At 35.7% G+C, this 17,026-nt stretch overlaps 1 protein-coding gene across 1 annotated transcript in view; it reads right to left on the reverse strand.

Moving 5' to 3' along the window:
- Positions 1-1,049: 1,049 nt before the first annotated feature.
- BLOC1S5 (biogenesis of lysosomal organelles complex 1 subunit 5) overlaps positions 1,050-17,026 on the reverse strand; it is a 44,250-nt gene continuing 28,273 nt past the window's right edge. The window contains exons 4-5 of the mRNA XM_026511457.4: positions 16,113-16,171; positions 1,050-2,581 (exon numbers count right to left, since the gene is read on the reverse strand). Of these exons, the coding sequence (XP_026367242.1) occupies positions 2,402-2,581; positions 16,113-16,171 (239 nt within the window). The 3' untranslated portion in view covers positions 1,050-2,401. The remainder of the gene's footprint in view (positions 2,582-16,112; positions 16,172-17,026) is intronic.

Raw genomic sequence — 17,026 nt, forward strand, 5'->3', positions numbered from 1 at the left:
CTGGAAAACAGCATATGTTCAAGTTCTAATGAAACCCAAAAACTAACGATATTTTAGGTCATAAGGCAAATAACAAATTTCAACATGTCAGTCTTATACCAACCTATGCTCTAACCACAATCCAACTAAAGCATAAATCAATAACAAGAACAATTTAAAAATCTACAGGTTAAAAAATGAAAAAAACATCCAACAAATATGTAAATCAAAAAAAGAAATCATAATGAAAACTAGAAAACACTTAGACCTTAAAAACAAATATTTTTATGATACTTTAAAAAGGTAGAACGTTACTTCACCTGATCATTACAAAATAATCCTGTAAGCTACACAGAACCCATATTATCTCCGCTCAACAGCATAAACAGCAATGTTGTAAACTATGCAATTACTGAAGTTAATGTTTACATGTAAATAAAATATCTATCAAAAGTGATTTGGAAAATGGGAACTATAAGTGAAAATATTAAGGGGAAGGCAAACCAACTGTCTCTTTTACACAGTATGTTGATTCGCGAACAAAGTTACAAAGAAAGAATTTACTATCTTAATGTTTACAGTTCAAAAAGCTTACCAATTCATTTTGGTTTAAGAAGTCCTTTAGATCCTTACATAAAATATACAAACTTAGACAGTATTTATTATTCATATGAGAGGAACAAACACTATCAGAAACCTTTGCTCCACAAGTGGTGTAACCACAGTTAAGAGCACATTTGCTCTCACACAGTCCTGACTTCTTGGTCACAGCATCTGTTCAAATGGTGCGCTGGCAATTAATAGCATTCCGAAAACTGCCTACAGTACAAAGGGAATTTTCATTTAAGGTTCCCCTCCCTTTTCATGTGTGGGCTATTTTTGGAAGTATGGTTTTATTTTTTTCCATCCACTGAAAGAGAATTAAGAAAATTCCAACATGCCTTAGTGTCAGCAAGTGCTCTTTTTAGTCCAGGTACCAGAGAATGATTGATGAACCTGTCAAGCCTACAGTAGCGGACAGAGAAAGTTGGCAGAAGTTCAGTGTTATTGAAAGAAATCTCAAATACTTATTTCATCTCCTCTATTAACTTTAATCACATTTTCAACATGCAGCCAAGAATGAAGCTTTGACAGTAAGCCATAAATTTACACAAGCAAGCATTGTCACTTTTCTGCAGTAGCAACACTGAGATAACACAAGAGAGTTGGGTATTTTCTTTCTTGTGCCTTTCTTTACTGGAGAGCAATAAAAAATATTCGAAAGATTTATCCATACCTCGAATTCATTTGCCATAAATCTAAGAAATTATTGCATTTAATTTTGCTTGGTTTATGGCAAATAAAAAAATCAACGGAGTTTCTCAATTAGACTGTTAAATGCAGATTTTTAAAAGATCACAGTGATGACAGAATTGGTACATGTTTCATCATAATACACCTGCTTATGAGAACAGACGTTAAACACTAAAAAAGGATTTACATTTAACATGGATCATTTGCCATGTGGGCAAACACTTCTGGTTTACTCAGAGCCAGAATCTTTATATGGTTCCAGAGGGACTCCTTGGCAGATTTTGCTGATTACTCATTAAACAGTTGAAACATGTATAGACATTATTTATCTTACAAAGCTTACCCACAGCAAAAGAGACACAAAAATGAGGTAAATACTATGGACAAGATTATGGTTCTTGGAAAGGCTAAACGTCAAATGTATTTTTGGTAAGCTTTTCCTTCTAAGTATGTTTTAAAAGCTGAAAATATTAAGTGCTGGGAGGCCACAACACTTAACAAGTGTGTTTTGTCATTCAGTGAAATACATGGCATTATGCCGTACTGCAAAATCTGTAACCTTTCCCAGTGGGCGGTTCAAAGACCAACGTGGCCATCTTTGCCTCAGGAGAGAAAAGGTTTTGCCTCTCACCTCTCTTAAATATGATCTCCGCTCCAAAGACAGTTGTTTTGTCCACATTCCTCATGGAATAATACTGTATACATTCTTCCAATAGCCAAGGACGTTATGAGATAGCTATTCTATCTGCCTTCTAAGCCACAATAACTAAAATTCACCCTGTATGAGAATGAATTAAATTTTTCTAAGAAGTCTATACTTACAGTTCTCTGAGATAATCAATGGAAAAGACACCCAATTCTGATTAACAAAAAGCAAACTTATCCCATTTTTCCTCCTATCCTCCCCATTCAAATAATCATATATAGGCACTTAAAACTGGAAAGATGTAGCACTCTTCTTCTATTAAACACTTAATTAAGACTCCAGTAGAACTTTCTTTCTTCTGATATGAGTGCCATTGAGTATATTGCTAAGCTTGAAGCAGAGGCTAAATGGTTTAGTGGGAACAGTTTTTTGGGGGGAAGTCAATGTTCTCTTATTAAATTGTCACGGTTGTGGTTAAAGTTCTTAAAAGGTTGAAAATTTTGCTAGGTCCTTCTCCATCTCGGCATATTGTTCTTTAAGCCTTTCCATGGCTTTTCTGTGCTCTTCATCCACTTCAGCCTGTCTGCTGTGTTGTTCTTTCATGAAATCTTCCCACTGGGTTATATGCTGTTTTTCACTAGCTATTAAATGGTCATTAAGAATCTGAGAAAAGAAATTTGAAAGTCACATGACATTTTCCAGACAATTATTCTTCTATGCAGTAGAGACAAACATAACTTTACCTCTTGACATTTGGCTACTACTGCAATCGGCTTGAAAGTCACAATGCTAAAATTGCATTACAGTTTTAATATCCAACAAGAACATGACAAATCAGAAACATCTAAGGCTTCTCTACTATGACTGAACATGGACGGGTAATCATATTTCTGAAATTTCAATAATATCTAGTATCTTTAAATGACGAAATCAAATACAATCCAAGTAAATTTTCATGCCTCTATTTCTTCTCAAATTCCACTTAACTGTATATAATTTTTAAATCAACTGTAAAGAATATATGCCAAAAGAATCATTATGAGAAATCAAGGTGCATATCTTACATAAAATACTTTAGACGCATTAAAAAAGATTTTAAATTTAAAAAAGCTTTTAAATCTAAAGAAAATTTGGATACATAGGTTATTAATCACTGGAAGAGAACTCAAGACATCTCTTCTGGTTCAGTTCCATTCCTTAAAGTAAATAAACACCAAAAGCATCTGTGCAAATATCTTAAGTTCTTCTTAAGATGTTCCTTAATATTTCTACATGAAGATGAAAAAATTTTGACTACCAAAACAATAAAGTTAAACCAATGTATAAGTGATAAAGGTATAACTTTAGTACAATTTCAATTATCTCTGAATATGCACAACAAAGAAAAGCTAAACAGGAAAAGAGAATATGAAAAATACCTTTATATTCCTGTCTTAAATGTTCTACATACATGTCTTCAGAAGTTTGGATACAGACTAAGTAACAAACAAAAACTGTGACAGACACAAACCATAAAAACTTATAAAGCCCCTAAAGTCATGATAAATCCCAGCACTCTAATGAAAACAGGACACCTGGTATACTCGGATACTGGTGCCCAGATGCTTGGTCACACCAAAAAGATAGCTAAGAGGAAAAAGATGGGAACTGTGTTTTCATGCTGTCATCATGTCCTTGCTGCTCCATTCTCTCTCTTCTGAGATGATGATAAGCAGGATGAAAAGGTGGATAACCCATCACTCTGTAAGTATCTATGAAACACATGTTTTTGCTACCTGTTTTGCATATCTTATCTATTCCTAAAAACTGCTCTTATAAAATTATATTATTTTCACTTTACAGATGAAGAAATTAAAGTTTAAGGACAGTAAATGTATTTCTCCATGGTCACTCAGCTATTAAGCTGTAGATTCAAACTTAGATCTTTGTGACACCCTTTTTTACCCAAAGTGTGAATTGGACCTTTTCAGAGGAAGGTTTACACAGGTAGCGGAAGAGTCTCTTTTACAAGACAAAAACAACTATTATAAGAGCTTTTCCCTACCAATCTGACTTTCCTTTGCAAGGAGGCTTTTCTACTGAAAAGAGGTTGGAGGTGTCTGAAGTTTGTGTAAAAGTCAAACATTCCCCCAAAATACGTGCCATGGACTCCTGGGATCTGCACAGGAACTACAGTGGTGGGGAGAGAGGGTTAGGGAGGGGTTTGCTGATGCAATAAATTTGGGAAACAGGTTAAACAAAATTCAAAACTTTACTTTTTAACTTCTCAGCCTCATGGATCGTAATTCTCCAAAAGATGAATAAAACATGAAGAGGTCATTAAACTCTTTTCATGGAACTTTGGCAAAAACTATTACATTCTAAGAGAAAAGCCACAGTCAGACTAAAGAGAGAAGAAAATGCAAATAAACTTTCTCAGAATGGGATCCTGCTTTAGCTGTAAATTACTTTTTAATAAATACAGAAAATACTAAACACGTACACTCAGATGTTGTTTAACAGATTTTTCTTTTTATTCTTTTAAGATATGCACCATAATTGGTTCAGCTGACCCTGTGATTTGGACCACAAGGCAACAGCCTTGATTCCACTTCCCATCAGAGAGCACTTTTTCCAGTGCAACTCAATGGAAAAATGATGATTTGGGAAGCATATAAACCTCACTTCAAATTCTGGTTCACTTGCTACCAGCTGCATGACCCTGAGCAAGTTAAAGTTTCTTTAACTTTAAAATGAGGAAAATAATACTTTACACTCATAAATAAATATTTATGAAGACCAGAGGTAATACATGTGAAGTTCCTAGCTCAGTGCCTGTGGAACTTAATGAAAATTAATATCACTATTATACAAATTATAAGCAAAACATCTAGAAGATCAAATCACTTTTTATCCTCCCCATTTTTTGTCCTTTAATTTTAATAATTTATTTTTTTAAGACTTTATTTATTTGAGAGCGAGCACACGCACGCATGTGTGCGTGAGTGGGGGGAGGGGTAGAGGGAGAGGGAGAAGCAGGCTCCCCACTGGGCCGGGAGCCCAACCCAGGGCTAGATCTCAGGACCCTGAGATGACCTGAGCCGTCTGCTTAACCGACTGAGCTACCCAGGCACTCCCAGTTTTAATAATTTAATTTCAGCAATAGATTCTTATAATAATTTGAACAATACAGGCAACTCAAATGAAAGTGCGTTTCCCCTTCCCATTCCTCCTTGAGGATTCTACTATTTACCATCTGGCTCTAAGAAAAGACTCTAAGATGTCACTAAATATCAGTATGTCTATTTTGTAATTTCAGAATATTATGACTAAAAATATCCAATTAGCTTTTTCACATAAGATAGGTCACTTCTTGGCCTCACAGTTCAGGGTGAAAAGAAGCTGAATGCTGACTACTCTCTAATCCAGTTGAAAATCTAGTCTTGCTTTCTTATCAAGAAGTTCTTGAAATCACTCTTATTTTATTTTGGCCTCCCACTTTTACGAAAAGTAAGTGCTATGTAATCTTGCACTCTTCTTAACAATCAGTAAAGAAAAGGAAAGGGCAGTTCATACATTCATGTCCTGACAATACCATATTCTTTACATACATAAATAAAATTTGACTACCTGGAAATAACATCTATCTGAAATTTAGTTGAGAACAATATGGTAAAACTTTTAATCCACCAAAGAAAAAAAAGATACCCAAAAAAAGATACCAAAAAGTCCAAATACAAATACTGCGGTATTCATAAAAAGCTCTTTTGATTCTGAATCAACATACCTTACTTTATACACAATTCTAGCCATGTTAATTAACTGGCTTCCAAAAGTACACCATATTAAAGGTCACAAATTAGGAAAAAAATGCTGGTAAATAAGACAGGAAGAAATGATAGGCATCAGCCTTATGGGGAAGGAAAACAGAGATACAGAAACTTAGAACACACAATATTTGAGGGCATTTGGTATAGAGGAACTCTCCTTAATTCCCTGAGGACACCCCCACAAGCACCATAATGTAAAACTGCCTATTCTTAATAATTCCTAATTCATAAAGAAATTTGGCCCATAACATGTAATAATTTTTAATGAAAACCACAAAAGTATGAAATATATTTTCAAAGATTTCTCCCAAAAATAAAGTTATAAAAGTGTGTGCTTAAGGAGATGAAACCTCTGCTTTGTGGTAAACTTGGTTAGATGGAATGTTTCATTTTCTAAGATTCTTAGATAAAGTTTTATTGTATGTAACAGCAGCAAAATTCCTAATTAACTGTATCTTACATATATCACTTGGGCAAAAAGTTAAAAAGTATTCTACAACAAGAGTGAAGGCTGTCCTAGGGTATAGCTATTCAAAATGTAAGGAAATGCAAGCTGGCCAGCTGCTTAATCGAAAGCAGCACATAAGCCCCGTCCAACAACCGCCACAATACTTCCTCAACTCCACTGAAGCTGTTCTAACGTCAGCGCGCGCCCCAGTTCATACATGAGGAAGTTACAGAAGCCAAGGACTTAGCCCGGCCTGCCAACGAATCTGTTCACAACTACAAAGAACGTTCAGAAATAAGGAAAAATCTTTTATAAACACTAATAAGCTAAAACTGCAGACCATCATCACCCCTGCACATCACTTTCAGAAACAGCCAATTCTGCTTTTATGTTCAAGAAATGGGGTTCTACTGAGATTTAGTCTGAAATAAGTGTTCCTTTAATTAAAACACATTTGAAAAACAATGATCCTATCTCACTGTAGTTACAGTCAAACAGCTTCATACAAGTCTGATAGGAAATGATAGTTCCCCTACATACATACTAGATCTTTTCTCTAGTATCCTTTTTCCCAGTATTATTAATAGTACAATGAGTACTAAAGATTATTTCCTGATGTTCGTACAAACATATTTCTTTAGTAACAACAAAATGAAGTCACATTACATATGATGGTCTGCAGCTTTCCCTTTTCAGTAATGATATAATATGTACCGGGGCACAGCAACAGCAGGAGGGTGGGAGGGCTCTGCCCTGGGTGCAAGCAATAAGACGGTGTATTGTCTGGAGAGAATTTACATCAATGACACAAACAAATGAAAGACTGCTTTTCATCATCACCAGGCACTGACAATACTGAAAAATGTCAGTGATAATACTCTTAAACCAAAAATCTTTTTTTGGTCTAAAGCTCTAAACAATTACTGAGGTTATTGTTGAATTTTAATAATATGTTTCAAATTAACAGATTTTTATTGTTTATCCTTTAATAAATTTTGCATTTTACACTGAAGTTAATTCAGAGGACTTCCAGTTACATAACCAGTCCCAGACAAAGATGAAGTCGGCTATACATGTTTATTTCCAAAGTGAATTCCAAATAGTCCAGAATCACTTCAGCTTTCTTTAGACACTTAGACCCTCCAACCCCTGGGTAATTCAATATTATTCCACTTAAACAATGAGAGTAGAGCAAATGCAGATAAAATCTGAATCAGTTCAAATCCATTATTCTATATTACCATTTTTTTGTACTTAAATTTGTGTATGTTTTCATTTATATCTAAAATTTTTATACTGTGGGGACATTGGGAGCCATTAGAATGATTGCCAAAGAAAAAGGACAGTATTGCAATTTCTAGAATTTACTGTGACATGCATGTGACTTTTATGAAGCTCTTCCAGACTTACTTTTATGTTTAAAACTTTTCTGAACTATATATCTATTGCTTCATGTGAAAGAAATTTTTCAAAATTATAGTAAAAAAGCATTTTTAATCAATTGTGAATCCAAATAGATTAATAAATCTGTCTATACTATTTAATTTGAATAGTCAAAGATCAAATTCAATGAGGTTATTAACAAATCTGCTTACTATAATATTATTATTCATTACCATAACAGACCAATATGTAGGTAACAGTTTTTTTCTTGTTTCCCCCCAAAAAAAATTAATGTACTTAAATTTATTAATCTCTTAATTTTTTTCTTTGGTGTTACATTACTTTTTAAGTTTTTTATTTTTTTACTGGTATGACTACATACATGAAGTTAAAAACAATACCACCTGCATTTTTGTTCTTGACATTATTCTTTAACATCAGGTTTATTATTAAACATAATTTTGTTGGGAGGAGTGTTAAAAAACGGTCTATTCTAGGGGTCAAATATGGTATGTATGCTGCTCCTACGTAGACATATTTTCAAGGCCACACACTGAGAACAAGGTAGAATCAAGAGTAAAAAATCCAGTTTTCTACTCTTTTTGCTATATAATGTTGTTTAAACCAAATATATTAAACTACTAGTCTCAGGATTGGCAATGTTTTAAAAAATGACAGAAACTAACAAGTATTTCACATTCCAATTTCAAAAGTAATTAAGAGCTTTAAATAAAACTGACTGAATATGACTGAAAGGGCAGGAAAAAATCTATAGGCACACACTGTGAACCACTCAGGGATTTACATGTGGGGCTCCTGCTAATTTTCAAAACAAAAGTGCAACTAACTTTGAAATAGTTTTTCTTTTTCTAGCAAGAGTTTATGAGAGCAGGTGATATTAAAAATCAAGGCACACCAGAACCAGATGAGTTTACTGGTGAATTCTGCTAAACATTTAAAGAAGAATTAATACTAATCCTCCTCAAACTCTTCAAAAAATTTGAAGAGGAGGGAAGACTTCCCAACTCATTCTATGAGGCCAGCAATGTCCCAACACCAAAGCCAGATGAAGATACTATAAGAAAAAAGAAGTGCAGATTAATATTCTTGATGAATACTGATATAAAATCCTCAATAAATTACTAGCAACTGAGTTCAACAGCATATTAAAAGGGTCATACACTACTTTGTTCTTGGAATGTAAGGATGGTTCGAAACACATGAGAATCAATGAATAAAATATACATCAACAGAATGAAGGGGAAAAAACCACATCGATCATCTTAATCTAATGCAGAAAATGTATCTGTCAAAGTTCAAGACCCTTATATGGTAAAAAAAACCACAAGCTAGTAATAGAAGGAAACTATCTCAACACAATAAAGGCCAGTATGTGAAAAACTTGCAGCTAGCATCGTATTCGACAGCAAAAAACTGAAAGCTCTCCCTCTAATATCAGAAATTTTCCTTTTGCCACTTCTACTCAACACAGTATTAGAAGTCCTAGCCAAGGCAGTTAGTCAGGAGAGAAAAAAAGAAGGTATCCAAACTGGAAAAGAAGTAGAAGTATCTGTCCCTACAGATAAGACCCATGGTCTTACATGTAGAAAACCATAACGTTCCACAAAAAAAACCTACTAGAATGAATAAACTCAGCCAATTTGCCAGATACATAAGCAAAACTCAAAAATCAGTTGGTTTTCGAGGCGCCTGGGTGGCATAGCGGTTGGGCGTCTGCCTTCAGCTCAGGGCGTGATCCCGGCGTTGTGGGATCGAGCCCCTCATCGGGCTCTTCCGCTATGAGCCTGCTTCTTCCTCTCCCCTGCTTGTGTTCCCTCTCTCACTGGTTGTCTCTATCTCTGTTGAATAAATAAATAAAATCTTAAAAAAAAAAAAATCAGTTGGTTTTCTACATACTAACATTGAACAATCCAAAAAGGATATTAAGAAAATTCCATTTACAATAGCATTGAGAAGAATATTTGGGAATGAATTTAACCAAGAAGGAAAAAGACTTGTACACCAATAACTAGAAAACATTCCTAAAAAAGAAATTAAAGACATAAGTCAATGGAAAGTCACCTCCTGTTCATGGATTGGAAGACTTAGTATAGTTAAGATGTCAGTACTACCCAAAGTGATCTGCAGGGTCAATGGAATCCGTATCAAAATCCCAATGATGTTTTTCACAGAAACAGAAGAATACATCCTAAAAGTCATATGAAATCTTAAGTGACACCAAGTAGCCAAAACAATCCTTGAAAAAAAAAATGAAATTGGGGGTCTAGCACCGTATTAACCATGTGTTCATAAGGCTTTGACAACTGGGACCTTACTAACCCTGGAAAGACTGTCCCTTCCAGGGCTAGCCTATTCCTAGAGATAGGACTCATGACTCCCCTGTGAGTGTACCTTTTATATGCAAGCCAACCAAACGAAAGCCCACACCCCAACTACCTTTACTGGGCTCTCACTCTGGGCCACTACCGACCTGCCCTAATCACACAAGGCCAGACAGCTAGGGACAGCCCCTATCCCTCAGAGCCTGCTGAAATTAGCCAATCCTAAATCTGCTAACACTGTCTCACACATTCCTTCCTGCTGAAACCATAATAACCTGTTTTCCCCCCTCTCTCTGCCTCCTGACTAACCTTGGTGTGTCCTCATATGGTCCTGTGTGGCACAGCATGCATCCTCCTCCTGAGAACTATGACTAACAGACAATCTTTCCATGGCAGGTATCCCCTTATTGGTCTTACCATATCTAATAATAAAACCTACATTTGATAAAATACATTTCTTGATTTCAAAACCTACCACAAAGCTACTGGGTTGATGTCAAAACAGTGCGGTACTGGCATACAGAAGAACACAGAGACCACCGCAACAGAAGAACTCAGAAATAAACCCTTGCATATATGGTCAAGGGATTTTTGATAAGGGGGTCAAAATCATTCAATAGGGAAAGGGCAATCCTTTCAACAAATGGTGCTGGGAAACTGGATATTCACATGCAAATATAAAATGAAAATGGACCTTTACACCTTGCATCATACAAAAATTAACTCAAAATAGGTCAAAGATCTAATGTAAGATCTAAAACTATAAAATTCTTACAAGACAACAGGGGGAAAGCTTTATGACATTGGATTTGGCAATAATTTCTTGGCTATCACACCAAAAGCATAGGCAACAAAAGTAAAAGTAGATAAACTGAACTTCATCAAAATTAAAAACTTTTATGCATCAAAGGACACTATCAACAGAGTGAGAGTCAATCCACAGAATAGGAGAAAGTATTTCCAAATCATATATATGATAAGGGATCAATATCCAAAACACAAAAAGAACTCCTGTAACTCAACAACAACAAAACCAAATAACCTGATTAAAAAATGGGCAAAGGGCTTGAATGAACATTTCTACAAAGATATACAAATAGCCAATAAGCAAAGGAAAAGATACTCACCATCACTAATCATTAAAGAAATGCAAATCAAAACCACAATAAGATACCATCTCACACCCATTAGAGCTGCTGCTACCAAAGAAACAGAAAATAACAAGTGTTGACAAGGATGTAGAGAAAATGGAACACTTATGCACTGTGGATGGGACTACAGAATGGTGCGACTGCGGAAAACAGGATGGTGGTTCCTCAGAAAATTAAAAATTAATTGCCATTTCATCCAGTAATTCCACTTCTGAGTATATACCCAAAAGAACTGAAGGCAGAGTTTTGAACAAACAGGTGTACGCTCGTTAATAGCAGTATTATTCACAACAGTGAAAATGTGGAAGCAACCCAAGTATCCACAGATGAATGAATACACAAAATACAGAATATACATATAATGCAATACCAGTCATCCTTAAAAAGGAATGAAATTCTGATACTGGCTACAACAAAGATGAACACTATATTAAAGAAATAAGCCAGTGACAGAAAGAGAAATGTTGTATGGTTCCACTTAGCACAGGTACCTAGACTAGTCAAATTCTAGAGACAGAAAGTGGAGTGGTGGTTGCCAGGAATAAAGGAAGGGGGAGTGGGGAGTTAGTGTTTAACAGGTACAGAGTGTCAGCTGGGGAAGACGAAAAGTTCTGGAAATGGATGGTAGTGATGGTTGTAGAGCAACATGAATGTGCTTAATGCCACAGAACTGCACACTTAAAAAGAGCTAGAATGGTAAGTTTTATGTTATACGTATTTTATCACAACAAAAAAATTCTCACATCAGGTTTCAGAGGGTTCTTTCTAAATGAAATCAGTGGCATTCTTAAATGAGTGGATAAATTTGTTTTTCTTAAGATAAAATTAAAAAATGCCAACTTTAAAAGAAAATGAAGAGAAAGTTTATAAATGAACTACAACTGTGCGCACAGTATTTAGCTGTGATGACTTTGTCTCTTTCTACAAGAGAGAAATAGTAATAAAACACTGGCTTACATATATCTCATTAGAGATAAACTTAAAGAGAAGCCAATCCTGAGGTCAAACTATGTCTAGGAACAGGTCTATAAATGAACTCTGGGATACATTATAAAACCAAAATTTTGCATATATTGCAGTCTAAGCCAGTGATTCTTAACTGGGGGGGGTGGATTTTAACACCCTCTTGTCCCTCAAATTTGTGGTTATCACAGGTTGGGGGAAGAGCTACTGGCATCTAGTGGGTAAAAGCCAAAGATGCTTCTAAACATCCTACAAGGGGCGCCTGAGTGGCATAGCGGTTGAGCGTCTGCCTTCGGCTCAGGGCGTGATCCCGGCGTTATGGGATCGAGCCCCATATCAGGCTCCTCCGCTATGAGCCTGCTTCTTCCTCTCCCACTCCCCCTGCTTGTGTTCCCCCTCTCGCTGGCTGTCTCTATCTCTGTCGAATAAATAAATTTAAAAAATCTTTAAAAAAAAATTAAAAAATAAACATCCTACAAGCACAGGCCAAGCTGCCATGACAAAGAATTATCTGTTCCAAAATGTCCACAGCGCAGAGGCTGAGACACCCTGGCCTCCGGGAAAACTCTGAATAAGCCAACTAAGGCCTAAACATCAAACATCTGTCAGTAATACACTGTCATTAATTTTACCTGGGCCTTATATCAAAAAATAAAAAAGAATTTACTTCAGTAGCAAGTGTCAGAATAACAGCCATCAGTAATGATCTTAAACAGACTACTACACTGATCTATTCCTTTGTATTTTCAAACTCTATAACAATGTATATGCTATTTCACTGCTTTCATGAAAAAAATCATGCAGGGGTGTAACTAAATTTAGTAAATATCTGCAGACAACATGAATCAAAGGATTCGTATTGATTATTATCTCTAGCTGGTCAGAATATGGCTTCAAAAGCTGATACGTGTACATGAGCCTAAGTTTAAACTACTGACAGGTATTAAGAGCTCGTTTCCCTTGATGGTATATTTTTAAGTCAGTGAATTTTCTGAACTAGTTGTATTTTCATTTCACTTCTTTTAATGCTAGCTTCCAAAACTGCCACTTTGTACTAGAGGGTAGTTTTCAAGACATATGTCAAATAACTGGGGAATGTGCATTTATTGTTCTTCTGAATGTACTTTTAGGTATCAATTGTGGGAAGTGTAATTTAGATGAATGACGTTTATCATAATTTACTTCCCACAGAATTCCACATATTGTCTTGACATAAAAGAATTAAAGATTAATGGCAATAGTCTATTTTACTCCATTTACTACTCCCATCTTTCTTTGTTCTGAGAGCCATTCAAATTATAAAATGTAGCCAACAGTATAGCCAAGGGGAACAATTAACATGAGACTATAAAGCCCAGCGAGAGGTCGATTTTGCTTTATACACATTTGCTAGATGAAAATCTAAACTTTATGTCTATACCTTTTATATATATGTAATCTGGAACCTCTGCCATGTCAGTTTTGGCAAAAATCTGATACAGCAGTATAAAAAAGGCCCTTAAAGATGCATATTTCAAATGTTCTGTTAACTAGACAAGCACTAAAAAAGAAACAAAGGCTAAAGGTTTATTGACCTGCAGAATATAAAGAATTTTTACTTTTTTCTGAGTACTGTCTGAGAAATGTATCTTTGTATAACATTCAGCTGGTGAATTTTATTAAACTATCTTGAGAAAAGAAAATAATCAGAGTGGATTCTTATACATGTAGGCTTCAAAAATGCCATACTAATTCTTAGTGAAACACATTTCAGTACATTCTAAAATACTAATTTTATGTGTGTTCCACATTAAAAAATAGTTCAGTAACATTCTCTGACATAATACCTATAAGAAATATATTTAAGACTAACATAACCCAAGGACTTTATTATTTCTTGAGGCCACTTTTATTCAAACCATGGTAGAGTATCTTAGTATCTTTTAATTTAGGAAATCGTGAATGGGTGGGATTCTCAAGTGCTTCAGCAACTCTAGGAGACCACAACATGGCTCTTACCCCACACAGTGACTGCCTGCAGCTTAAACAATAATCGAGCTGGCAGGGGAAAATGGGGCCTTCCACTTGGAGTGGGATACAATTTGCAAAGCTGTTTCACATAGATGATAGAATACAATTTACCTGGTAAGTAGAAAAATCAATCTACCAGCTAAGTATAACTGGTATTTATTTTGCAGATGAGGAGCTTAACGCTCAAGGGCTTGTGTAAGGCGTACAGCAAGCCAACAAAGGGAACTACCAGAAGTAGAAGGCTCCAGGTATTTTTTCACCTAAGCCGGTCATTTTCCTACTTATATGCAGTTAATACACCAAATGTGAAAAAGTTCTAAGTGACAAGAGGAACCATTCCAATTACAATTTAATTTTAGGTTGTTAGTTCTGCTCCAAGAGTGACAAGAATTGACATTTTATCACAACCATAACTGTTCTGACAATGTCTTAGGAAGAAAGACCAATCACGTGTGAGTGCATATTCACGTGAATCTGCTTAAATCACATAGTAACATGCTACACAGAACACTTCTTTAATTTTTATTCTGAAAACCAAGAGAATTGCTTATTTACAGTAACAGCCAGTACAGCCAGTGTTCTATCAAATAGCGTTTCTGTTTCTCAAAACCAGAAATGCTCCTGGTGCCCCCAACCACAAATTGTTTAATATAGCATTCAAGATTCTCCACAATCATCTCCAGAAATATCCTTTCAGATACTCTACGTAGCAGCTGCATGAGACTACTGACTTCTCACGTCTTTTGTCTTTGCTTACACCCTATCCCTCACCCTACAATATCTCTTACCATCCCTACTCACTGATCAAGGCTGGGCTTGAATGCCACCATCTTCCTAACACATTACTCCTTTTGCCAAGATCCTATAAAGGTCTTTATAACTTGACCACAGCTCTTTATCCTACATGATATCAGTGTTAATGGTTTGGGACTCGTCTACTGGACTGTTAGTTCTTGAGTGTATGAATTGTCTTAAACTAAAATCTCATTCCCAGTGGCACCCTGCTAAGTAGAGAACTAAAAAATATCTGCTGTCCAGCCTGGCGTGGCCCATGTGAGCTCCTGTGCCTGCCTATTTACAAAGCTCTCTGGACACTGTGCAAGCACTACAGCCTGACAGACTTCCCAGCCATGGCTTTGTTTTGCCATCTTATCAACACGCGCAGGGGCCCTGCTTCCTGACCCAGCCTGCTAGGACCCTACTTCTACCTGAAACGTCAAGTCCTTTCACTAAGGCCCAATTCACCAAATTACTGAATTTTTAAACTTTGTATCAGTATTTAGAGTTGAACAGAGGGTGTAGAAACATAAACCCTGGCAAGGTTTATCCCACTATATTTTTATACGGTGCAGATCTGAACTATCTTTGTGGATTAACCACAACACATTCCAGAGAAACACAGATAGTAACACTTGTTGACACCTAAAAGCCATTATATTCAGAGTGACTTAGTATTTTCAACATTTCTTAAAAAGTGTACCTTTATTAGTTTAGAACAACGATTAAGTTATAAAAATACATTATGGAAATTATAAGTGAAAACCACAAATTATCACAGGAACTTAAATTCTTATGCTTTTTTTCCACCTCTGAATTTACTTAAGATATACTTTCAATAAGCAAACCACTATCCAGCAAGTGATTCACATACTCGTAGGGCTATTCATTAAATAACTCACCCACAGGAATAAATGCTTCCTTTTCTAGAAGAAATATACATAACATACTCATCAATGCTTCAAGCTCAAAGAAAAGATTTATATTTCCAATGTGGTGGGTATTTTTTGTTGCCTGTAAAAGTCTTATTCTCTGTTCTGAATCAGACAAATACCACTTTCAGGGAAAAGATGGAAATGTTGAAAAAGAAAAAAAAAAGGTCTGCAATTTGAATTATAAAAATACAGATGGGGTAATCATGTGCTCATACTTCCTTAACATATCGTCAATGAATCAGCCATTTTTAAATCTTTTTAAATCACTGCATAAAGAAAACAAGTTCAGAGATTTTTTTTTAATCAAAAGCAACTGCTAACAATATGATGATAATAATAAGAGTTATAGGCCCCATTAGCCAAATGATCTTTTTACCTTCTTTCGTTCCTGCTCCCTCTGCTGGAGTCTACAGACTGAGTCAGAAGCTGCTTGCACTGAAAGAAAACAGACAATGGGTTTCAGTCCTCAGCCCTTGTTCAAGACTTACCTGAAAAAAAAACGAACAAAACAAAACAAAAATTCAAAACGTGGATTGTTTTAGATCTCAAGAAACTATGCAAAAGAACTGTTACTATTTTGGTCATGGTGAGGTGGCTAGAAGGGAAAAAAGAAGTTTTGCCAGTATACTCAGGATGCCGTAATGAGAACCACCATCATTCTTGAGCCTTGAGGTACAAGCCAAGGGCATTGTAAGTACTAATTCCAAGGACAAGTTGTCAACAATTACTTCAGAATTCCTAAAAAGATACAAAATGCCTGATAAATTTATCATTACATTCTGATTATGTCTTTACAGCGCCTCTTTGATTCGTTCGCCCCTCCTCCCCTCCTTTTCTCATTCATACGAACTTCTCTCTTGCAGGCAGTACTTGATACCTACAATGCTTCCACAACTTTCTATTCTTGCTTCTTCTCTCTTATCTGCTAATTCATCCTGGCTGCCACTGCCAGATTCAAATTTCTCTGGACTGTTTTTCATTGAGTGATTTCCCTTTCTAATGAACCACAACTACTAGTAATAATTACTAGAGTTATTTATTATTACTATGTGCCCAGACCCGTGCAAAGTACTTCCCATGTATTATTCCTCTTAATCCCACTTTCCTATTAGAGGATCACTGTCCCATTTTATAGATTTTTGGCATCTATAAAAAACTGGGATACAAAGAGGAGATAATACGACTAGTAAGTACAGAAAGCAGGATTTAAAATCAGACCCCTGCCTCCAAGGACTTGGCTCACACCCTCAACACTTGACTCCTCTTCTGATCTCATCAATGAAACTGGTC

Source organism: Ursus arctos, unplaced genomic scaffold (genome assembly GCF_023065955.2).
Source record: "Ursus arctos isolate Adak ecotype North America unplaced genomic scaffold, UrsArc2.0 scaffold_31, whole genome shotgun sequence".
Lineage (NCBI taxonomy): Eukaryota > Metazoa > Chordata > Mammalia > Carnivora > Ursidae > Ursus > Ursus arctos.